Raw genomic sequence first — 24,682 nt, forward strand, 5'->3', positions numbered from 1 at the left:
AGAGAGAAACGGAAGGACATGTAGTGGACTGGAAGAGTGTCAAGGGTGGAATATAAGGTGTGTAAGGTGGAGTGGAAGAATATGAAGGTTGTAATGGAATGGCGTGAAGAATGGAATGAAATGGTGTGAATGAATAATGGACTGGAAGGGTGTGAAGGGTGAAATGGAATTGTGTGATGGATGATTGGAAGGGTGTGAGGCTAGAATGAAAGGGTGCGTAGGGTACAATGGGAGGGGTTTCAAGGTGGAATAGAAGGGTGTGAAGGGTGAAATGGAATTGTGTGATGGATGATTGGAAGGGTGTAAGGCTAGAATGAAAGGGTGTGTAGGGTGCAATGAGAGGGTTTTCAAGGTGGAATGGAAGGGTGTGTAGAGTGGGATGGAAGAGCTTTACGTAAGGCTGTGGCATTGAGAAAGTCACCCAAACCTACCTATGCAGTTTAAGTGGGAGTAGGTAGTGGGGAAGTCTCAGTAACCAAGAGGGTCTCGGGCAGAACCATGCAAAGGCTTATTGGGGAGGAGCTGGGTGTCAGTGAGGAGTGCAGGTGTTAAAAATGCTTTAGTAACTGCAGGGTCCTTTGCATATTGAGAAGATGTGAGGCTAAATCCGGAGCTCAGACAGCAGAGGCCCAGGTGTCTCTAGGACACCTTATTATTTTTTACCTGGTCTACCTGTACAGAAATGAATATATCACAAAACAGTGCTGGTCCCAGCCCAGGTGACCCCTGGGGGCTCTGTCTGTCAGGAATTGAGAGAGCTTGGCTGACTCCATGGCCTCATCCTGGTGCAAGCTATGCCTATGCCCAGCAACAAGAGCTAACTTCGTCCCAGGCCAGGGACTTCAGGACCACTAGACATCCCTGACAGGACAGATACTGGAAGATCCCAAGCTACAACTTCACACTCTGCTCGACACCAGAGTGTTCCAGGAAAAACTTCATGAGTCCAGGGCCTGGAGCCAGAATAAACCAAAAAAACCCCTGAATGGACAAAGGCTACCTTTAGCTCCTGCTTCTGGGACCTGCCCAGAGTACATACCCCTCTCAGAGGTGAGAGAGGCCTCTTCTAGGGGGATCTTTTCTCAGGTGCTATACTTTGATAGGTTTCCTTCATCCATTTAGGGGTATTTGCCTCTGGAAGAAAGATACACTGTCTGAGTCAATAGGAATCAGAGATTTGAGTCTGCCAGGCCAAAGCCTGGATCCGGACAATGGCCAGTTGATCATGTTGGTGACCCCCTCTATGAGGAATCCTAGGACACACATGGATGATAGCAGCAGCAGCAGCAGCAGCAGCCAATCACTGGCCACCGACTGTGTGCTGGGAACTGTGCTCAACACTTCTGCAGAGATGGTCTCACTTAATTTTCATGACCCCCTAAATTAGGCACCAGTATTTTCTCCAATGTTCCAATGAGGAAACTGAGGCTGAGAGGTGAAGGAATCTAAAATCTGCCACTAATACTGACTGCTGGGGGCCGGGTGTGGTGGCTCACATCTGTAATCCCAGCACTTTGGGAGGCTGAGGTAGGTGGATCACCTGAGGTCAGGAGTTCGAGACCAGTCTGGCCAACATGGCAAAACCCCCTCTCTACTAAGAATACAAAAATTAGCCAGGCATAGTGGCACATGCCTGTAATCCCAGCTACTTGGGAGGCTGAGGCACGAGAATCACTTGAACCCAGGAGGCGGAGGTTGCAGTGAGCTGAGATCACACCACTGCACACCAGCCTGGGTGATGGACTGAGACTCTGTCTCAAAAAAATTAGAATAGAATAGAATAGAATAAAACACTGACTGCTGGGGTTCTAACCCACATCTCTCTGACCCAAGGGTAAGAAGTATACCTCCCAATCCCCTCAGCTACCCACCCCAGGCTTGCTCACCATCAAAGACTGTGCCCTGTTAGCCTTTCCCAGGCCGCATTCTGGGCCTCACCCTGCAGCAAAACAGACTTGTTCCCTTTAGAATGTGTACACAGAGCAAGAGGCAAAATTCACAAAGGCCACTTTTAGCTCGAAGTGTTCATGCCCAGCTGAGGAAACAGGCTTTGGTGGTGGTGGTGGTGGTGGGGTGTATGTGTCAGTGGGTGGGTGGGAGAGAAGGACCTTCCGGGAATCTCTGCTGCCTGGGCTACAGCTGTTTGTTATCCTGGAAACCATGGCTGCCGAATTCCTCTCCTGCCAACTTCTAATTTCTGTGCGTGCCCTGGCTGGGAGAAGGGAAGTCAAGCCAGGAATCTCCCCTTTCCACAGGTCCTCTACCCAGACCCACAGTTGATGGGAAACCTGCAAGTGTATTGCAACCTCTACACTAGGATGTGCCTGGATAAGCCTAGTCACCTGCTGAAGGTGCTGTGGCACTTCTAGCCCAGTGCAGGGTCAGCTGCCTGCCCCACTCTGAGAGGCTTCTGGGAGCTCACATCCAATGCTCATCATCCCTGTGCTCCACTCAGTCCCCTGCTGGGGTTAGGGGTAGCAATGGTTGCTGAGCAAGGCAGAGAAGGGGAGGCTGAGTAAAGCCTGGGGCTCCACGGGGCAGACAGTGGGAAGCTAAGAACCTGTCTGGGGGCTGTGAGGTGGCACCTGGCAGGTGGGATTCCACATGAGCTGTGGCTCCAAGCCCCCCTACCCTCCCTTCCTGCCCCTATGCATGCTCCAGGTCCCATCAAACTTCACTTACAAAGCACAAATTCAAAGATACAATTATTAAGAGTTTCAAGGCAGTGACTGCCACGCATTAAACCCCAAGCATGGGGGCCTACTGCCATTGCACAGGTTGCACTTCCAGGAAGCTGGCCCTACTCACACCCTATCGCAGGCCCAGTTTAGCCTAGCTGGGCACTGATTGCTTCTTCCTGGTCATTGGTGAGGTTCTACATCAAATGATTAGCTTTCCACAGTGGTTTTTCTCCCACTAGAGAGAACTTAGCGCTTCCAGCATCTCAGCTTCATTCCAGGGCCTAGCAGAGCTCACCACTCTGGACATTTTCATCCTCTTCCCTGTTTTCTTTCACACACACAGACCTCTGCTCTCTACATATGGTCTTCCTCAGAGAGAATAGATTTGGTTACTTTTGTTCTGTCCTCTTCTCTTTGTGCCGCTCCTATAGAACAAAAATCATCAAACAGGGCCAGGTGTGGTGGCTCATGTCTGTAATCCCAGCACTTTGGGAGGCGGATGAGGGTGGATCGCCTGAGGTCAGGAGTTCGAGACCAGCCTGACCAACATGGTGAAACCCCGTCTCTATTCAAAATACAAAATTAGCTGGGCATGGGGGTGGGCGCCTGTAATCACGGCTACCCGAGAGGCTGAGGCAGGAGAATCGCTGGAACTTAAGAGGTGGAGGTTGCAGTGAGCCGAGATGGCACCATTGCACTCCAGTCTGGGCAACAAGAACAAAAGTCTGTCTCAAAAAGCAAAAAAAAAAAAAATCATCAAACAGCCAATTCAGCAACATCATTCTTCTCCTTCCATTACTCTATCCACCCAGAAGCTGACCCACACTAAATGGTTAAGAACTGTGAGGATAATCCAGCAATTCCCCTGCTGGGTATATACCCAAAAGAGTTGAAAACAAGGTTTCAAAGAGATATCTGTACACCTATGTTCATGGCAGCATTACTCACAATAGCCGAAAGGTGGAAGCAACACACGTGTCCATCAACAGATGAACAGATAACCAAAATGTGGCATAGACATACAATGGGATGTTTTCCAACATTAAAAGGAAGGAAATTCTGGCTGGGTGCGGTGGCTCCCGCCTGTAATCCCAGCACTTTGGGAAGCCGAGGCGGGAGGATCACCTGAGGTCAGGAGTTTGAGACCAGCCTGGCCAACATGGTGAAACCCCGGCTCTACTAAAAATACAAAAAAAAAAAAAAAAAAAAAATTAGCTGGGCATGATGGTTGACACCTGTAATCCCAGCTACTTGGGAGGCTGAGGCAGGAGAATGGCTTGAACCCGGGTGGTGGAGGTTGCAGTAAGCTGAGACTGCACCACTGCACTCCAGCCTGGGCAACAAGAGCGAAACTCCATCTCAAAAAAAAAAAAAAAAAAAAATTCTGACACATGCAATACCATGGATAAACCTTGAACACTTTGTGATAAGTGAAAGAAGCAAGCACAAAAGGACGATGATTGTATGATTCCACTTATATAAGGTTTCTAGAGTGGTCAAATTTAAAGAGACAGAAAGTAGAATAGTGGTTCCCAGGGGCTGAAAGGAGGCAGGAATGGGGAATTATTATTTAATGGGTACATAATTTCAATTAAGGAAGATGAAAAAATTCTGGAGATGGACAGTGGTGATCGTTGCACGTCGAGGTGAATGTGCTTACACTTAAAAATGGTTGTAATCATAAACTATATTATAGATATATTCAACTAAAATAATGAAAAAATAACTGTGAGGACATTTTGTTCTCCCTCAAACTGTCTTCAAATACATTAATTAAATTAAATTAAATTAAAGGTCTTCAAATTAAGGCCTTCTAAAATCAAAAGAAAACAAAAACCAGCCATTAAAGAATCAAGAAATTCAGCCGGGCATGGTGGCTCAAGCCTGTAACTGCAACACTTTGGGAGGCCGAGGTGGGCAGAGTGCTTGAGTCCAGGAGTCCCAGACGAGCCTGGGCAACGTGGTAAAACCCTGCCTCTACTAAAACTACAAAAATTGGCTGGGTGTTGTGGCTCACGCCTGTAATCCCACTGGGAGGCCGAGGCGGGTAGATCACGAGGTCAGGAGATCGAGTCCATCCTGGCTAACACAGTGAAACCCCGTCTCTATTAAAGATACAAAAAATTATCCAGGCATGGTGGCACGTGCCTGTAGTCCCAGTTACTGGAAACTCAGGAGGCTGAGGCAGGAGAATCGCTTGAACTCGGGAGGCGGGGGTTGTAGTGAGCCGAGATTGCGCCACTGTACCCCAACCTGGGCAACAAAGCGAGACTCCGTCTCAAAAAAGAAAAAAATTAGCCAGCGGCCAGGCGCAGTGGCTCACACCTGTAATCCCAGCACTTCAGGAGGCTTAGGTGGGCGGATCACAAGGTCAGGAGTTCGAGACCAGCCTGGCCAACATGGTGAAACACCATCTCTACTAAAAATACAAAAATTAGCCAGGCGTGGTGGCACACGCCTGTAATCCTAGCTACTCAGGAGGCTGAGGCAGGAGAATTGCTTGAACCATGGAGGCGGAGGTTGCGGTGAGCTGACATCGTGTCATTGCACTCCAGCCTGGGGGACAGAGCGAGACTCGGTCTCAGAAAAAAAAAAAAATTAGCTGGGTATGGTGGTGTGCACCTGTAATCCCAGCTACTGAGATGGCTGAGGCAGGAGAATCACTTGAACCTAGGAGGCAGAGGTTGCAGTGAGCTGAGATTGCGCCACTGCACTCCAGCCTGGGTGACTGAATGAGACCCTGTCTCAAAAGAAAAATAAAAGATAAAATAAATTTGTTTTGTAGAGACAGAGTCTTGCTATGTTGCCTAGGCTGGCCTTGAACTCCTGGCCTCAAGTGATCCTCCTTCTTGGCTTCTTAAAGTGTGAGAATTACAGGCTTGAGCCACTGCACCCAGCATGAGGGAAGCTATTGCAAAATATAGAAAGTCATGAGACTATTTATGTCCTTTGATACAATCATCCTATCCCTTAGTATTGACTTCAAGACAGTGATCTAAAGGATAAAGAAAAGCTCTCTGCAGAAAGACGTGTATTGCAGTACTGCTTATTGTGGCAAAAAATTGGAAGCAAACTCAATGTCAGAACAAGAGGAGAATAGTTAAGTAAATGATATATCTCCTGCAAGGAGTCATGCAGGGGAAGATTATCCTGAAAACTCTTAAGTAGCTTGAGGGATGCTTGTGATGATCTAAATCAAAGTCAAAAAAACAAGGTTTAAAACCCCATGTACTAGGATGATAACAAGATGAAAATGTGTTCCTGCAGAGAAAGACTGGAATGGAAAGAGGAAAGACAGAATTTTTGTATTGTTTGGATAATGAGATCATGGGGTGACTTCTTTCTCATTTGACCAGAACTTGTGCACCATGGTTATATTAGTTTCTGTGCAACAAGGCCAAAAAAATCTAAGTAATGGACCCAGTGGCCATTTTCAGGATTAACAATACTCTGTGATGGTCTGATTCATGCCCACGCAGACAAAGGTCCTTACCTAACCACCTAGATGGCCCCGCATTGCCTAGCAACTACCTGCTTAACAGCAGTTGCTAGGAAACCAAGAACACAGCAGGACTCCTGACCAATAGCACAGCGTCCATACTACTGCTAGCCTTCCCTTCAAGTTCTCTCCAACAGTCATGCTCCTGTCTAGCCTTTCCTCTTCTTCTCCTATTCTCCTCCTTCTCATTCCTACCTGCCTGGGGCTAACCTGTGAGTAGCACTCAATGGGGTCCCCACAATCATACAACCTGACACAACACAGGTAATCACAGGTTCCAGAGGACCTTCTTCCTTCCCCTGCTTCCTTCTTGCTCCAGGACTGGGGCCTGGACCAGAGTGTGTGCATGGCTCAAAGTTTAAATCTGTAGTTATCCCACCATTGAGACAAGTATTGCTCCCGGCCTCTATCGGATTCTAGCACCTGGCAAATCCTACTCCTTGGGAAAGTGACTCCTTCAGGAAAGGCATTAAGCTCAGCCCAGGGCTCCCACCATCCATCAGAGTGCCTGGTGGAAGCATTCCATGATTCTTCTGTTTTTCTGAGATGGAGTCTCACTCTTGTTGCCTACACTGGAGTACAATGGCGTGATCTCGGCTCACTGCATGAGCCAGCACGCCCAGCTCATTTTGTTTGTATTTTTAGTAGAGATGGGGTTTTGCCATGTTGGCCAGGCCGGTCTCAAACTCCTGACTTGAGGTGATTCATCCGTCTCAGCCTCCCAAAGTGTTGAGATTACAGGCGTGAGTCACCTCGCCCAGCCAAATCCATGATTCTTGAATGCATTCTTTGACAGGGGTCCCTGTTCCAAGTGGCCCACTTTAAAGAGAAAGAAAACTTCATGTAGGGTGGATTAGTCTGAACACAGTGATCCTGGAAGACTCCAATTTTCCACCATTGTTGAGAATGATCCCTGCTGCCCTGCACTTCTCATTCCCATCATCTCCACGTGCTGTTCAACCGTCACGTCCATTCTGAGGAAGTTGCCATCTATCTCTATTCAAAAAGATCTTTCTTCTATTCTTCTTTTTTTTTTTTTTAAATAGAGACAGTGTCTCACTATGTTGCCCAGGCTGGTCTCAAACTCCTGGACTCAAGCAATTCATTGGCCTCAGCCTCCCAAAGTGCTAGGATTATAGGTAAGCACCAAGCCAATTATTTTTATTTAGAGACAGGATCTTGTTCTGTCTCCAGGGCTGGAATGCAGTGGCATGATTATGGCTCACTGGAGCCTAGGCTCAAGGGACCCTCCTGCCTCAGCCTCCAGAGTATCTGGGAATACAGGGATGTACCACGATGCCCGGCTAATTAAAAAAACTGGTTTTTTTTTTTTGAGATAGAGGCTCGCTCTGTTGCCCAGGCTGGAGGGCAATGGCGTGATCTCGGCTCACTGCAACCTGTGCCTCCCACGTACAAGCAATTCTGCTGCCTCAGCCTCCCGAGTAGCTGGGGTTACAGACACCTGCCATCATGCCCAGCTAATTTTTGTATTTTTGCAGAGACGGAGTTTCACCATGTTGGCCAGGCTGGTCTTGAACTCTTAAACTCTTAACCTCAGGTGATCCGTCCGCCTTGACATCCCAAAGTGCTGGGATTACAGGCATGAGCCACTGCATCTGGCCAAAAAAATGAAATTTTTTTTTTTAAGAGACGGGGTCTTGCTATGTTGCCCAGGCTGGTCTTGAACTCCTGGTCTCAAACTCCTGGTCTCAATAGATCTTCAGGCCTTCGCCTCTCAAAGTGCTGGGATTACAGACATGGGTGCATATTTCGTATCTCCTTGCCACTAGAATATAAATTGCTTGAGAATAGATACTCTGGCCTCTGTTATCACTGGCACCTACAACAGCTTCAGGCTCAAAGAAGCTAAGATTTACTGCCTGCCTAGTGTTGTGTACCAGCTCGCCCAGAACAACTTCCCACTCAGGAGCTCACCTAATCAAACAACCGTTTGACGCAAGCTTTGCTATTCCCTTCTTACACATCTGAAAACCTGTTTCAAGATCACACATCTAATGGGTGGTAGAGCCAAGAATTTGATTCCCAGCTCACTGCCTGTCCCTCAGAATTCTAGCTGTTGCTATTAGAATCCGGATCCAGGCTGGGCACGGTGGCTCACACTTGTAATCCCAGCACTTTAGGAGGCTGAGGCGGGCAGATCACTTGACGCCAGGAGTTCGAGACCAGCCTGGCCAACATGGTGAAACCCCGTCTCTACTAAAAATACAAAAATTTATCCGGGTGTGGCGGTGGGCGCCTGTAATCGCAGCTACTCGGGAGGCTGAGGCAGGAGAATCGTTTGAACCCGGGAGGCGGAGGTTGCAGTGAGTGCAGTGAGCTGAGATTGCGCCACTGCACTCCAGCCTGGGCGACAGAGCGAGCCTCCGTCTAAAAAAAAAAAAAAAGAGAGAATCTGGATCCAAAGCGGACATGCATGTGTGTCTCCCCCACCCCCACACACTTGTTTGTGTCTGGCCTTTCTCCTACTCCAAGACTGGCTCCACTTCGGGGCTCGCTGCCATGGAGACGACTCCGGATTTAGGAATATATTTCCTAGGCTTCCGGCAACTAACGTGAGGACTTGCTGGGATGAGGGAGGGGGAGGTCTGCAGAAGGGGGCGGGGCATGCGGGGGTTGCGGGGCTTAGCGGGTTGGCGGAGCCCCTCCTCGCGTGGGTCCTTCCTTCTTTCCCTCCCTCCCTCCCTTTCTCTTTCTTTTCTTTTTCTTTCTTTCTTCTTTCTTTCTCTTTCCTTTCTCTCTTTCCTTCCTTCCTTCCTCTTTTTCTTCCTTCCTTCCTCTTTCTCTTCCTTTCTTTCTTTTTCTTTCTCTCTCTTTATTCTTTCTTTCTTCTTTCTCTCTCTCTGTTGAAAATTGTTTTTGACCACACCCAGATCATACTGATATCTACAGTATAGTCCTGGCTACAAGGGAGCCCAACTGTAACTTGTGAAGTGGGCCTGGTTTAGAAAGTAACAATGAGGTGGTAACTAATGACAGTACTAGTTGTTATCAAAAATTAACACCTTTAGATATTTTTGTTTTGGGTTTTTGTGGTTTTGGTGCATCCACAATGTCTTCATAGTCTGCACTTATTCCCTTTGCCCACAGACCAACTGTGGCCATTCGATCTGAATTCTCACGTTCAGGGCAATCTTTCTTTAAATGTTCCACAGAGCCATGAAGTTGGCAACCACTACCATCAGCATAGAGTCCTTTGGGATTATCAGGACAAGATCTAGACAGGTGCCCCATTTCTCCACAGACAAAACATTTTGCAAAAGGACATTCGCCAAGAGGCGGGTCTACTTTAGCCTTACACTTGGTTATTTCGTGCTCTGTGGACCCACACTTGTAACATCTTCTAGTGCCCATATCTTGATTTTCAAGGGCGGCAGGGCAATCCGCAATTCCACGACCAGGTTTTCTACAATGGAAACACACCATTGCATTTTTCTTTGCCCCTTGTCTTTTAAATCTTCTTACTTCCCGTGGACTGTCCTCTTGGAGGAAGGGCTGTGTGGAGAGTGGAAGTCTGCATGTGCTAAAGGAGACGGGTGGGTGGGGCACGAAGGACCCGAAAGACAAGGCCAGGCTCATGGGTGTGTGACCTGTGCGGTCACACAGAGCCCTGAGCTCAGCAGGGCCTGGCGCTTGATTTGATGTTCTGTTGTCACCGTCTTGACATTCTTCATCATTTTTGAACGAGGGGCCCTGTGTTTTCATTTTGCACTGGGTCCCACAACTGCTGGAGCTGGTCCTACAGGAGGGTGAAAATTAGCATATAATGAGCAGTGAGGACAACCAGGAGTCCCTTTCATTGCCATCTTGGCTTTGGTGGGCTTTGGCCAGCTTCTTTACCGCATCTTGCTGTATCAGTGGAGTCTTTGTGACCTGCATCTTGTGAAGCCAGTCCTGCCGACCTCCTGTGTCACCCCCAGCTTAGAGATCTGCATACAATAAAATTACTACTACCTTTCTCCTGAGGCCCTGCAAGCTAAAGCTTATACCTTGTGATACAGGCGTGTCAGATTGCCACCACTTTCCTGCTTTATAACTAAAGATGCTTTTGAGTCTAATACCTGGATAGACTGTGTCCAGCATTAACCTTTTTTTCTTCTGTTCTCATAAAAATATCTCTTATTAAAAATCTGTTTGGCTTTGTATTTCAGACAACAGAAGACTAGTTTTCCAGCCTGTTCACTTAGATTCCAAATGGCATCTGATCTCTTATTTTTTTCTTTCTTATTTTTTTAAAGAGACAAGGTCTCACTATGTTGCCCGGGTTAGTCTCAAAAGCCTGAGCTCAAGTGATCCTCCTGCCTTGGCCTCCCAAAGTGTTAAGATTACATGCATGAGCCACCATGCTTGGCTTTGATCTCTTCTTTAAAACTGGGCTTAAGTATTTTATGAATTATCACTAGGTGCTATTTGATTTTAAAAATATTTGTTATATTCATCAGGTGTTCGGACGGTTCAAGTTTATGTCTTCCAGGCTACAACAGTTTCAGAGAACAATAATTAGTCCAATGTTCCAGCCTGTGCCACTGCAGAAAAGATGGAGTCCCTATAAGTCATTCGATCAGGTACGAAGAGATTTCTATGCCTCCAGAGCAGGTAGGGATGGTGGCCCCTGTTCAGCATGAAGCAGTGACAGAAGATAGATCTCTGTCCTTCTACAATCTCTTAAGATTACGGACGAGTATGTAATGTCTGAGGTGGGGATAAGATAGGAGGTTGGCAGGACTGGTTTCACAAAGACTCCTCGTATAAAACAGGATGTGGTAAAGAAGCCAAAACCCGTCAAACCAAGATGGTGATGAAAGGGACCTCTGGTTGTCCTCGCTGCTCATTATATGCTAATTTTAATACATTAGCATACTAAAAGACATTCCCACCAGCGCCATGACAGTTTACGAACGCCATGGCAGCATCTGGAAGTTTCCCTAAGTAGTCTGAAAGGGGGAAGAACCTTCAGTTCCAGGAATTCCCACCCCTTTCTCTGGAAAACTCATGAATAATCTACTCCTTGTTTAGCACACGATCAAGAAATAACCATAAAAATAGCCAACCAGCAGCCAGTCGGGACTGCTGTGCCTATGGAGTAGGCAACTTTTTATTCCTTTATTTTCATTTTTTCTTTTTTATATATTTTTTAATTCTTAAATTTAAAAATATAAGTAAAAAATTTTTAATTTATAGGGGTTTTCTGGTAAAAACTGGAAAGCCTGCTAGACAAATTCTAAAAGAGCTGTGATACTCCTTTATTTTCTGAATAAACTTCCTTCCACTTTACTCTGTTGGCTTGCTCTTGTAGATCTTCCTGTACAAAGCCAAGAATCCACGTGGCCTCCCATGCTGAACCCCAATTTTGGGGCTCACCCTGTGACACAGCCAGAGGCAAATGGTTCCATGTCCCTCCTATTCCTCTTTGTGCCTGGATGGGATCCGGAGGGCTCTAGGCTTGGCTGCTGTGGCCACCAGATGAGGCTCTATGAGGTCTGCAGGGGTCTTGCCAGCTCCAGATGGACATTCCCTGAGATGCTGTTAGACCACCTGGACTGGGGCCCCCTGTGGCATCCCTGGCATGGACACATAACGCCCAGCAAAGGCATCATCAAAGTTCCATTACTTTAGTGCTGGAAGGCAAACCAGATGGCAACTTGTTTGCAGAGAAAGAAACTGAGACCCAAAGAAGGGTCAGCCAAAGCCAGGACTCAAGGGCTGGTGTTCATACTTCAGCTGCTGAGTGGCAGGAGTCCCTTTTTGCTGCCCTTCTCCCAGAGTTCCATAATGAGGTGAGGATGGGTCTCCTTCAGGGCTTGGTAGAGTCGATCTTTGCACTTCCGGTCCCAGGACTGGCTCAAGCTGAACAGCTTCCGCATCTGGCTGGGCCTGGTGTTCTCAGCCAGCACCCTCTCGTACTGCTCCTGGCTCAGCACCTGTCCATGCAGTTTGTCCAAGACAACCTCCACCGATGTCACTCGGGCTATCAGCTGCTCTCGATACTGGTCCACGAAGTGCAGCAACTGCGGGGCATCCAGAGGTGAAGGTACGGCTGGCAACAAACAAAGAAGGGCTCCAACCACAGCCTCCACCTCCAGTCCCCACCTTCAGTGCTTTCCTCTCTCATCTCTGCATCCCTCGCTTCCTTCTGCCTCCAGAAATGCACCTGTGTCCTCCCTCATGCCAGCATCTAGCTTGACATTCTGCCAGAGTGGGGATCAGGAGTGGGGTTCCTGCTGGGCGCATTGGAGGCTGTCAGATAAGGAATTCTAGGGTCTCTGTGGATAGGACAAGGGGGTATGGGGAGTGACCATGCACGGCTCTCCAGGGCCTGACCCTTTGTGAGGTTTGCAATGATGAGTCCCTTCCTTTCTCTCTTCCCTTCCCCCCAGAACCAGACAGTACCCCAGAACTGCCACCGCCTCCTGTGGTCTCTGAGAGCTGTTACTGACCTAAGCGGGCTGGAGGGACCAGAGTAGTTGCAGGCATGAGATCTCCTGGAGGAAAACAGAGATGAAGATGCATCTGAAACAGTGCTAAGTTATTAACACACACGATACACCTCCAAGCTCCCACTCACTTCTGAGATTCTTTGATTTAGAAAAAAGCCACAGACAAATTCTGGTAGAATCTGGAGTAAGAACTGGAAGGGTCCTTAGAGGTTATTTAGGTGAATCCCTTCCTTATGCATATGGGGAAACTGAGGCCCAGAAGCTGTGGTCATACAGTAATAGAAGACATCCAAATGAGCGATAGCAATTTCTCCTATAACATCCCAGACTTGGTTTTAATCCCGTGTTGGCCTGAATTGTATCCCTGGTGAACTAACCAAACCCCTTGCTAGATAGCTTGAACTATTTAGCACCTCCTTGTTCTGAGCAGAAATCTACTTCCTTGTTCTTGTTTAGCCTTCTAGACTGGCACCAACCAAAGGTGTATGTTCTGGATTTGGATGTCACAATCTAGAATCAAGATCAAGCAATCTTAGGACATGGGAATAACAAATTAATTTTAACAGAAAAAACAGACAACAACAAAAATGAAGGGACTTAAAAATTGCTTTGCAAAGGAGAGAAAGGGGAAGTTCACAGCAGCTCGCATGTACAAAGCCTGAGAGTCTGAGCAGGCTCCAAGTTCAGTGTGATCTCACAGTTCAGGGAGGTGGGCACAGGGGAGGGAGTTCAGGTTGTGGTACCAGGAGCACCAGGTCCATGTGGGTGGAGAATGGAGGGTGTTTACATGCTCTCTGCTGACTGGACAGTCCAGGGGTCAATTCTGACTCATTCCCACACTGGAGCATCTACTGAGGGAGGTGACTGGATGGCAAAGAATTTACAAACCAAAATAGAAGAGGAATGATGGAAGGAGCTGAGATGTCTAACTTGCATAACAAGAGTCATCAGGAATGCTATGACCACAGTCTTCGAGAATCTAAATGGCTTTTTAGATTTAAGGGGAAGGAGATAGACTTTTTCTATGAGTTCCAAGGGACAGAATTAAGACTGATAAGAGGCAGAGATTGGCTTAACATGAGGAAAAAGATAATATTGCTACGATTTGTTAAGGATTACTGCATGAGGCATGTATAGACATCGCTTTGTTTAATCTTTCCAGCATTCCTACAAATTAGTCATTATGATCCTCTTTTTACAGACAACGGACTCAAATGAATTAAGTAATTTTCCCAAGGTCACTCAGCAAGTAAGTGCCAGAGTGGGATTTGAATCCAGGTCTGAAGCTGGGGCTGGTTAGTTCTCCATCTGTTGTTGCACCCAAGCCAGGATTCAGTAAAGCCCATCCTCTTTCCACTACACTGTAAAGCCAGCTTGTTGCAGCTCAGAGGTAGATTCACCATTTTTTGAGAGCTGACTAGGGATGGTTGTCCTAGAAGGACTGTTTGGAGGGTTTGGGTTCTTAGATTGTTGGTACTAGACTAAGAGTCCATAAATTTTCTCTATCCCAGAAAATGTATTATTTGATTTCCTCTTGTCTACCTCAAAAATACTGAGCGATACAGGGGAGAGTATCTGAAATTGCCAAATCGGTTTAACCCATACAACCATATGACTATCTAGGTCTTATTCTTCCACCTCACACCCAAACTATCATGAGAAACTTAGCTAAAAGCTTTGTGTATGACGACATCTGTTAATTCAAGGGCACTGTACAGACACCATTGTGCATGGGAGAGAGCATAAATTTTAGAGGGTCAGATTGAGTCAAGTTTAAATTCTAGTCATAACAACTGCTATGTAACTTGAGAAAGCCACCTACCTCCTACCTCCTGTGGGCTATTTCTTCTCATCAATAAACTGTGATAGTGCACTTTGCACCCCCCCCTCCCCACACACATACACAGACTTTCTTCCATTGACTTTCTTTTTCTTTTTTTTTGGATTGCAGTCTTGCTCTTTTGTCCAGGCTGGAGTGCAGTGGTGCGATCTCAGCTCACTGCAACCTCCGCCTCCTGGGTTCAAGCGATTCTTCTGCCTCAGCCTCCTGAGTAGCTGGGACTACAGGCACGCGCTACCACGCCTGGCTAATTTTTGTACTTTTGGTAGAGATGGGGTTTCACCATATTGGCCAGGCTGGTCTTGAACTCCTGACCTTGTGATCTGCCTGCCTCGGCCTCCCAAAGTTCTGGGATTACAGGCGTGAGCCACTGTGCCCAGCTCCTTCATTGATTTTCTTTCTCCTCCCACCTCTGAGCTCTCTGGAATTATCCTGGATTTACCTGGTTTCACCAAGGCCTCCCACACCAGAGTCTCATCTTTCTTGTCTTTCACTTGCAGCCTGATCCCTGATCCCAAGTGGCCAACGTAGAACTCCGAGAACAGTTGGTCTTCTCCAGGGCTTCGATAGCAGAGCTCCAGTTCCTGAAGAGGCAAAGAGTTGAGTTGCCACCCTGTTCATCTTGCATGGAAGGTCTTTCCCCACCTGACGCCTTCTTGGCCCTGCTTGGCTCCATAAGGACACTCCGATGATCCCTGTACTGAAATCAACCATCACCTTCAGACACTGCTCTTTTCCCAATTTTCCACAGAAGGATGAGGACACAACTGAGTACCTCACGGGTAAGTCAGGGCTTGTCCTTAAACGTAGTGCTCATAATCCTAAGCCAGATCCTTCTTCCTTCACCTCCCCCATCTTGAATCCAAACCCTCATTTCTCCAGCCCAAAGCCTGTCTTCCCAATGGACCCTAAACTCCACCGTCGATTGACAAAAATTTATATCCATCCCCTTTCCTAAATCCCAGCTAAGACAGAACTCTTGATTCCCCACTGTCTTCCAAACATGCTCCCTTTCCAGTTTCCCCAAACTCAGTAAAGGATAGGACCATCCACTGAGCATGCAGCCTCCCAACTCGGAATCATGCTTAAGTCCTTCCCTACACAGGCAATCCAGCAGGTCCTGTAGGCTCTGCCTTCAAAATCAACCCTGAATTCATACACTTTTCTCCATCTCCCTCGCTACCTTCCTAGTCAAGTGACCTTCAACTGTAGCTTGCAGTATTGCAACAGCCTTTTGTTTTTTTCTTTTTCTTTTTTTCTTTTTTGTTTGTTTGTTTCTTTTTTTTTTTTTAAGAGAGATGGGGTTTTTCCATGTTGCCCAGACTGGACTTGAACTCCTGGGCTCAAGTGCCTCAGCCTCCTGAGTAGCTGGGACTACAGGCGTGCGTCACCATACTCATCTTAATTTTTCATTTTTCATAGAGATGAGGTCTCCCTACATGGCCCAGGTTGGTCTTGAGCTACTGGCCTCAAGTGATTCTCCCACTATGGCCTCCCAAAGTGATGGAATTACAGGCGTAAGTCACTGTACCCAACCACAACAGCATTTTTTTTTTTTTTGAGACAGGGTCTTGCTCTGTTGACCAGGTTGGAGTGCAGTGGCACGATGTTGGCTCACTGCAAACTCCACCTCCCAGGTTCAAGCAATTCTCCTGCCTCAGCCTCCCGAGTATCAGGGTTTACAGGTGCCCACCACCACTCCCGGCTAATTTTTTTTTTTTTTTTTTGAGACGGAGTCTCACTCTGTCGCCCAGGCTGGAGTGCAGTGGCACAATTTTGGCTCACTGCAACCTCCGCCTCCCAGGTTCACGCCATTCTCCTACCTCAGCCTCCCAAGTAGCTGGGACTACAGGCACCCACCACCACGCTCGGCTAAATTTTTGTATTTTTGGTAGAGATGGGGTTTCACTGTGTTAGCCAGGATGGTCTCGATCTCCTGACCTTGTGATCCGCCCGCCTCAGCCTCCCAAAGTGCTGGGATTACAGGCTTGAGCCACCACGCCTGGCCCTCCCGGCTAATTTTTGTATTTCTAGTAGAGACTGGGTTTTGCAATCTTGGCCAGGCTGGTCTGGAACTCCTGATCTTAGGTGATCTGCCTGCCTTGAACTCCCATAGTGCTGGGATTACAGGAGTGAGCCACCACACCTGGCTTTTTTTTTTTTTTTAGACAGAGTTTTGCTCTGTAGCCCACACTGGAGTGCAGGGGAGTGATCTTGGCTCACTGCAACCTCTACCTCCTGGGTTCAAGCAATTCTCCTGCCTCAGCCTCCCGAGTAGCTGGCATTACAGGTGCCTCTCACCATGCCCCACTAATTTTTTGTATTTTTAGTAGAGACAGGTTTTCACTATGTTGGTCAGGATGGTCTCAAACTCCTGATCTCAGGTGATCCACCCACCTTGGCCTCCCAAAGTGCTGGGATTGTAGGCATGACCCACCGCGCCTGGCCCATAATGGCCTTTTGACTTGTCTCTCTGCTTTCACTCTTGCCTGCTTATCATTCGTTCTCACCCAGCAGCCAGAGGCATCTTTATGAAAGTAAATCAGGTCTTTTTTTTTTTTTTTTTTTGAGACAGAGTCTTGCTCTGTCACCTAGGCTGGAGTGTAGTGGTGCACTCTCGGCTCACTGCAACCTCTGCCTCCCGGGTTCAAGTGATTCTCCTGCCTCAGCCCCCTGAGTAGCTGGCATTACAGGCATACACCACCACACCCAGCTAATTTTTGTATTTTTAGTAGAGACAGGGTTTCACCATGTTGGCCAGGCTGGTCTCGAACTCCTGACCTCAAGTGATCTGCCCGCCTCGGTACCCAAAGTGCTGGGATTACAGGCGTGATCCACTGCGCCTGGCTGTAAATCAGGTCTTGTATTAGCATGTTTATGATCCTCAAAAGCTTGCCATTGCACTTAGAACAAAGTGCAAAGTGCATACCAGGGCCAACAGGGCAGATGAGGCCTGGTAAGACCCTGCCTCTAATCTGACTCATCTTTTGCTATACTGACCTCTTTTTTGTCATCTGGAGGCGTCAAGCTTGCTCCCACCTCTATGCCTCTGCACACATTCCTTCTGCCTGAAATGTTCTTCCACAAATCTCCGTGTGGCCTGAACCAACACCCAATCTAAAGAAAATCTTCGTTTCCTTAGATCTTCCTCAGATGTATGCAACCAAGGCCCAAATCCTATAGCAGATTCTAACACCCTTTACTGAGACACCCCATGGTTCCCCATAATATGTGTTCTGCCACTGCAATGATTAATAAACCCAGTATGCTCAACTACAGGTTTGTTCCTGGTGCTCTGGACTGAAGGACATTGACGACCTATAGCCCAAACACTTCCCGGTGCCCCCAGGTCAAACCCCATCATCCTTCTCATCCTGCATGTGATCCTCCCTCCTCCGAGCTTTCTTTCTCCCAGTCCTGGAAGCATTCCCACTTTCTCTAAATCCCACTCACTTTCTGTTCAACCTCGATTTATCCTGTCCCTGAGAAAGCCCTGAGACCTGCCCCACAGGCATTCATTCCCAGGTAGGACTTCTGTTCGCAGTGAAGAGGCAGACACTGGGCTGCTCACCTTGGGGAGTATTTCCAGCATCCCTGAACCAGACCCAGACACAGTGTAACGACAGCCCATATAAAGTGGGGTCAGCGGGGGTGGCTTGTGGATTCGCACAAACTGGAATTTCATTTCTAGATCATCTATGGCCTATAGAACATAGGGAACAATGATTAAGGGAGGCTTCTGCCCCGTGGAATGTGGTTTGAATAGGGGGGATGGTGCATCTGTGTGTTTGTGTGGACAGAGTGGGGCTATATCACCCCTGCCTCCCTCCCCGCTACAGAGACAGCCCGCACTTGGTCTTTGATGTCTTCAGGATAGGAATAGGGTTATTGTTAGGGAAGTTAGAATGAGGAAAGGCTACAGTTTTAGGCATGGAGGCCTCCAATCCTTTGATTCCTGGACAGGGGCCGCAAGAAACTGTCCAAAGATCAGTGATTGATCAATGAACCTAGCAGGGGGATACCTTGGAGAGGCAGGACACCAGTCCAAGACTGAGAAGGGACGAATTGTTTGCCCACTTCAAGGTTCTCCTGTACAAGAGGCCCACCCTTGGTCCCAGTTGAAGACCCTCTAGGGGGCTCTCTGGCTGCATTTTGTGTTTACCATCAACCCACCGTGGCCCAGCCTTTCTGGCTCTTAGTGTCACCTTCCGAATGGAGCAGTCACTTGGGATCAGGTAGAGGTGGAAGGTGACTTCCTCAGGATGGAGGCGGTGGTAAAGCAACACCACGGAGGTGACGGGAATGAAGCGCAGGGCATTATGGATCATTTTCAGGAGGACTCCCAAGGGGGAGAAGCTGGGGTTTTCCAGAACTATGTGATGCAGCTCCACCCTGGCTGGCTTCTCCAGGAGCATCCCCTCCTCTTTAAAGTGGGCCACTTGGAACAGGGATGTGTCCACATGGCCCCCTGTAAAAGAATGGATTGAAGAGGCACAGGTTTATTTTTATTTATTTATTTTGTTGAGACAGAGTTTCGCTCTTGTCGCCCAGGCTGGAGTGCAGTGGTACAATCTCAGCTCACTGCAACCTCCGCCTCCTGGGTTCAAGCGATTCTCCTGCCTCAGCCTCCCGAGTAGCTGGGATTACAGGCGCCTGCCACCATGCCCAGCTAATTTTTGTATTTTTAGTAGAGATGGGGTTTAACTATGTTGGCCAGGTTGGTCTTGAACTCCTGACCTCAGGTGATCTGCCTGCCTCGGCCTCCCAAAGTGCTGGGATTACAGGTGTGAGCCACTGCGTCCAGCCCAAGAGGCCTAGATTTAGTGTTGTTACTGAGTCAGGATTTGCTGGCACTGTAGGATCCCAGGGCTTAGGCTCAGGTACCTTCTTGGGGGAGCCCAGTGCTATGGTCTTGAATGTCTGTGTCCTCCTACAATTCATATGTTGAAATTCTAACCCCCAAGGTGATGGTATTAAGAGGTGAAGCTTTTATGGGAGGTGAATAGGTCATGGGGGTGGAATTCTCATGAATGGGATTAGTGCCCTTACAAAAGAGACTCAAGGGAGCTTGCTTGCCCCTTCCACCCTGTGAGGACACAGCTAGAAGGCTCCATGTATGAGGAATGGGCCTCACCAACACACCAAATCTGCTGGTGCCTTGATCTTGGACTTACGAGGCTCCAGAACTGTGAGAAACAAATTTCTGTTATTTACAAGCTACCTAGTTTATGGTATTTTGTTATAGCAGCCTGAACAGGCTAAGACACCCAGCATGGGGAAGAGGGCATTTCTAGGCCTGGGGCCTTTGGAGGCTGTGGGAAATTGTGCCACCAGGTGGGAGCACTTAGCAGTGCTGAACTCCTAAGTGGAGCTCAAGGATCACCCTTGAGCCAAACTTATACGCAAACCCAGCCCCTCGCCCTGGAGCTGGGAAAGATATAGAACCTTTAGTTGCCTGTGCTGGTGTGGATTCTCTATGAGAGACCATTGAGTGATGCTGGAAGGTTTGACTAGGCAGGTAGAGAACAAGGAGGAGGAAGGGGCAGTAGGAACATAGAGTGACCAAGGTGTTTGGCCACTCACTATTCAAACTCTTCTTTTTAGGAAGAGCCTCCTCCTCCAGCACTGTGTGGGTCTTGGCAGGAGGCAAGCCAAGCCCCCCACTCAGGATGCTACTACTCCCTGGCAGCAAGGACACAGGTGTGTGACCAAGACTTGACTAAGTGGTTGTCTCTAACTGGGACCTCAAGTCTAGAGGGGTGAAACAGATGCAGAGAGAGAGAATTCTGGCAGTAGCAGTTGGGTGAAGAGTCCAGTGAGAGGCAGGTGTGGTGGTGCACACTCATAATTCCAGCTACTTAGGAGGCTGAGGTGGGCGGATCACTTGAACCCAGAAGTTCAAGGTTGTAATGAGCTATGATTGTGCTGCTGCATTCTAGCCTGGGTGACAGAGTGAGACCCTGTCTCAAAAACAAAAAACAAAAAACCAGAAAGAAAGAAAAAGAGCCCAGTGGCTCCTGGGCAGGAGGGTCCTACAGTAGCTGTCTCCATATTTTCTGCGGCCTGTCTCCATATTTTCCTGATGTGACCTTGGCTCTGCCCTTGGTTTCTCTGAGTCATTGGGTCACTATCTTCCCCCCCCCGCTTAGATTTGTTGCATAACCTTTTGCTAAGTCTATGAGTTAGTCAATAACCTTTCAATGTATCCCTTTTCTGCTTAAATCAGCCAGAATTGGTACCTTTGATTGCAGTCTCTGACCAGCGCCAGGCAAGGACATTGAAGTTACAAGAGAGCTTGAGGGATGAATACTGGTAATGGGAGAGACACTGGCCTAGGGATCAGAGGTCCCAGCTCCATCCCTGCATTGCCTGGTAACTGCTGCAATGCAAGTGGTTTCTGGGCAACAAGGCATCCACCAAGCTGGACAAAGCCCTTAGTCAGATGTCAATCCCAGAAGGGTCCATGAAGACCATTACTTAAGTTTTGTCATTTAACTGCGTTTTTGGGATGAAAATAAAGTCACAGTGGTATCTATCATCTGAAAAAATGAGGACGAATTCACCTATGAATCTTACCAATCAACAATACAACTATTCTTTTTTTTTTTTTTTGACACAGAGTATAGCTCTGTCACCGAGGCTGAAGTGCAGTGGTGTGATCTTGGCTCACCACAGCCTCCGCCTCCTGGGTTGAAGTGATTCTCATGCCTCAGCCTCCCGAGTAGCTGGGACTACAGGCATGCACCACTGCGCCTGGCTTTTTAGTAGAGACGGGGTTTCACCATGTTGGCCAGGCTGGTCTTGAACTCCTGACCTTAGGTGATCCCTCTGCCTCGGCCTCCCAGACCGCGCCTGGCCACAGTATAACTATTCTTAGCATGGGACGCCTGCATTACAGTCTTTCTCTGCAGCAACACCTTTTCCTATTTTTATTGTAGTCCATGACACTTTGTCTCTTGTTTCCTGTGATAGTTTAACTTGCTGCAAGGATGTCAGACCATTTAATTACCGCGTATATGATCCCTGCTAGTGGATGCACCACCCTGTGATTCAGCTTGTTTCTCATTTCAGTGTTGAGTTTGCTTCCAACTTTTCACCATGATAAATGGCACCTGCAATGCACATATTCTGCAGAAAGCTTCTATTTCCCTTGTGTTATTGCCTTGAAATCAATCAGTACCAAGGGATGAGGAAAGCTTGTGAGATGGTATGACCTCCTTCACCCCCCAGTTGCTTCTCCAAGAGGCGATGCTGGTTTGCGTTGCCATCACTGGCACTAAATGGATGGTCTCATCCTGACCTCCAAAGCACTGGAATGTCTTCACATGTCAGTTGAGGGAGCTGAAATCCTGGGAGGAAAGTGCTTTTTCCAAGGCCACACAACCAGCCATGGTCCTAGGACCAGATCCCAGGATTCTGACCACAGTCTGGAGCACTAACAGATGCTCGGTGCCACTTGAATTTCTGCTGAATTCCAGAAGGTGCTGGGTGTCTCCAACTTACTTTCTTGCTAGGGTGACCAACTGTCCATGCTTGCCCAGGACCGAGAGGGCTCCTGGGGGTGCAGGACTGTCAGTGTTAAGATGAGCTGGTCACCCCCCTTCTTGCATATACTGCCCTTTCCGTAGATTGTGGTAGAGTCACCTCATCCAAACCTGACGGTATATTTGTGCTGATAGATTGGAGAGAGAAGGGAAGCAATGGGGAAGACTGTGGTCTGAAGGAGAAGAAGGTTGAGTGTTGACTGGAGGAAGTCTCACTGGCAGAAAGACCTACGCTGCCTTTGGCTGGTTGCACTAGAAAAATTTAGAAAAAGCTATCATGAGGTAGGCATGTTTCTGTGGGTCCGGGGTCCAGGGCTTTGCATCTGCTTATTACACAAAAGCTTATTGAGTACGGACAATGTGCCAGCCCCTGTGGATGTAGCTGTGAACAGGAAAGACATGGGCACTGCAATTCCAGAGCTTGTGGCCCAATGGGGAATACAGACAGCAAATAGAACAATGGCTCAAAGCATCACAAGTGCTCCGCCAATGGAAGCCTGTCAGCTCCTTCCTCCGTTCCCAGCCGCATGCCCGGTGTTTGCCTTGGGACATTGCTGCTCCTGCTGTCCGGGAGCCTGGGGACTCTCCCTCCTTTAGATGCTGCCCTTGGGCCTGTGGCCTGATGCCTGGCCGTGCCCTTCCTGCTGAGTGTGTGTGCTCAGCACCTTCCAGGCTCAGGTGAGCTGTTGAGGGGCACAGTGGCTCTCCTGCTCAAGCAGGGACAGTGGGACCCACATCACATGAAGGTAGGGCACTAGAGGGTTGTCTAGCAGAGCAGCTAAATGATATGGACTGCCTGGCTTTGACTCCCAGCAAGGGTTCTTGCCAACTGTGGGACTCTGAGCAGATTACTTGCCCTCTCTGTGCATCATCTGTAAAGTGGGGCTGATAACAGCATCCCCCTCCCGGTGTCACTGTGCAGATTGACTGGGTTTGTGTCTACAAAGCCCTGGGGATAATAAGGGCCACTTGCTCGTATTACAGATAAAATGCAGCTTGACCAATCTATCCACCTGGCTGTGGTGGTTCTTTCTGTTTCTTCCTCAAACAACTTGGCCCAGTCCTCTTGGTAACTCTTGGGGTCTGGGAAGAAAAAGCTACTAAATTTTTTTTTTTTTTTTTTGAGACAGAGTCTTGCTCTGTCACCCAGGCTGGAGTGCAGTGCACGATCATGACTCACTGTAGCCTTGACCTTCCAGGCTCAAGTGCTCCTCTCACCTCAGCCTCCTGAGTAGTTGGAACTACAGGTGTGCACCACCATGCCTGGCTAATTCTTCAATTTTTTTTGTAGAGATGGGGTCTCACTATGTTGCCCAGGCTTGTCTCAGACTCCTGGGCTCAAGTCATCCTCCCGTTTCTGCCTCCCAAAGTGTTGGAATTACAGGTGTGAGCCACTGCACCCAGCCACTAAGGTATTTTGAATATCCATTTTGCTTAATCTGAGTTTTGGGACTCTATATTGTTATACGATTCAGTAAGTGTTGGTTCCAGGAAGACAACAGTTTTGAGGCCTGAGGGATATCACTGTGGTTTCCAGCCCATCTCATCTGGTTGAACTCCTGAGTAGGTGGGCAGGGGGAGGGAGTGGGAATGGGGCGAGACCCCACTCAGGTGTCTGTGTGAAGTGTTCTTGTTCCCACAGGCAGCACAGAGAGGAGCAAGTGTGACAAAAATGAGGGAACTCACTTCCTCTTGGAGGGAGGGTTGTGTGGAGAGCAGAGGTCTGTGTGTGCTGAAGGAGATGGGTGGGTGGGGGAACGAAGGACCCGAAGGACAAGGCCAGCTTCATGGATGTGTGGCCTGTGCAGTCACACAGGGTCCTGAGCTCAGCAGGGCTTGGTGCTTGGTTTCATGTTTGGTGGTCTTGACATTCTTAATCATTTTTGAATGAAGAGCTCCGCGCTTTCATTTTGTGCTGGGCCCTATGACTGCTAGAGCTGGTCCTGCAGGAGGGTGAGAATGCCCATTGCCACGGTGATGAAGCTGAGAGGCTGAAAGCCTCAAGCTCTAGTTATAGTGGGAGAAAACTCACCATGGAAAGTTAATGACTCATCACCCGTTCAGCGACGACAGTGATGAAGCACCAGTGCCCAAGTCCTAAATCAGACCCTGTGTCAGGCAGTGAGGTCATCGTTTCCAGGGCAATGAACAGCTGCAGCCCAGACAGCAGGCAGCAAGCATTTCTGGAAGGGGCCCTGCCCGGCCCCAGGGATTGGTTTCCTGGCTGGTCATGGCTAGCTAAAAGCGGCCTCTGTGCATTTTGCCTCTTGTTCTGTGGCAGGGGTGTCCAATCTTTTGGCTTCCCTGGGTCACATTGGAAGAAGAAGAATTGTCTTGGGCCACACATGTAAAATATACTAACACTAATGATAGCTGGTGAGCTTTAAAAAATTCGCAAGAAAGTCTCATAATGTTTTAAGAAAGTTTACGAATTCACGTTGGGCTTCATCGAAAGCCATCCTGGGCCGCATGTGGCCCACAGGCCGCAGGTTGTACAAGCTTGTGTACGGAGTCCAAAGGGAGTAAATCCTATCTGGCCACAAGGTGAGGCTCCGAATTTGGTCTAGAGAAGGCTAGTGGGACATGGGCTTGGGCAGGACTGGGGAGGGGTAGGGGTGTAGCTCTTAGCCTGGGATAAACAGGACTTGGGATAGAATCCCAAC

At 48.3% G+C, this 24,682-nt stretch overlaps 2 protein-coding genes, 1 long non-coding RNA gene and 1 other non-coding gene across 30 annotated transcripts in view; 1 reads left to right on the plus strand and 3 right to left on the minus strand.

Annotated features, from left to right (window-relative positions):
- Positions 1-24,682, minus strand: part of NLRP1 (NLR family pyrin domain containing 1) — a 97,929-nt gene that overhangs the window by 16,042 nt on the left and 57,205 nt on the right. For 5 of the 26 annotated variants that reach the window (XM_063598918.1, XM_063598917.1, XM_063598916.1 and 2 more), the window contains exon 13: positions 18,649-18,943. In XM_063598918.1, coding sequence (XP_063454988.1) covers positions 18,649-18,943 — 295 coding nt within the window. Of the gene's footprint in view, positions 1-11,277; positions 12,236-12,264; positions 12,462-12,635; positions 12,681-14,917; positions 15,060-18,045; positions 18,179-18,648; positions 18,944-24,682 lie in introns of those variants that run through there. The other 21 variants (XR_010110609.1, XR_010110608.1, XM_063598909.1 and 18 more) reach the window with 11 other exon arrangements.
- Positions 8,130-10,417, minus strand: LOC100983257 (zinc finger CCHC domain-containing protein 9). The gene has a single exon (XM_034941380.3). It carries the CDS (start codon positions 9,901-9,903, stop codon positions 9,190-9,192), a length of 714 nt encoding a protein of 237 aa, XP_034797271.1. The 5' UTR covers positions 9,904-10,417; the 3' UTR covers positions 8,130-9,189.
- On the minus strand, positions 11,378-11,439 carry LOC112437628 (U7 small nuclear RNA). Its single transcript, XR_003026190.1, has one exon. It is a non-coding gene; the product is annotated as a U7 small nuclear RNA (small nuclear RNA).
- Positions 14,976-24,682, plus strand: part of LOC117976418 (uncharacterized) — a 41,816-nt gene continuing 32,109 nt past the window's right edge. For both annotated transcript variants that reach the window (XR_008621587.2, XR_008621588.2), the window contains exon 1: positions 14,976-15,257. This is a non-coding gene — a long non-coding RNA (uncharacterized LOC117976418). The remainder of the gene's footprint in view (positions 15,258-24,682) is intronic.

The sequence above is a fragment of the Pan paniscus genome, chromosome 19 (assembly GCF_029289425.2).
Source record: "Pan paniscus chromosome 19, NHGRI_mPanPan1-v2.0_pri, whole genome shotgun sequence".
Classification (NCBI taxonomy): Eukaryota; Metazoa; Chordata; class Mammalia; order Primates; family Hominidae; genus Pan; species Pan paniscus.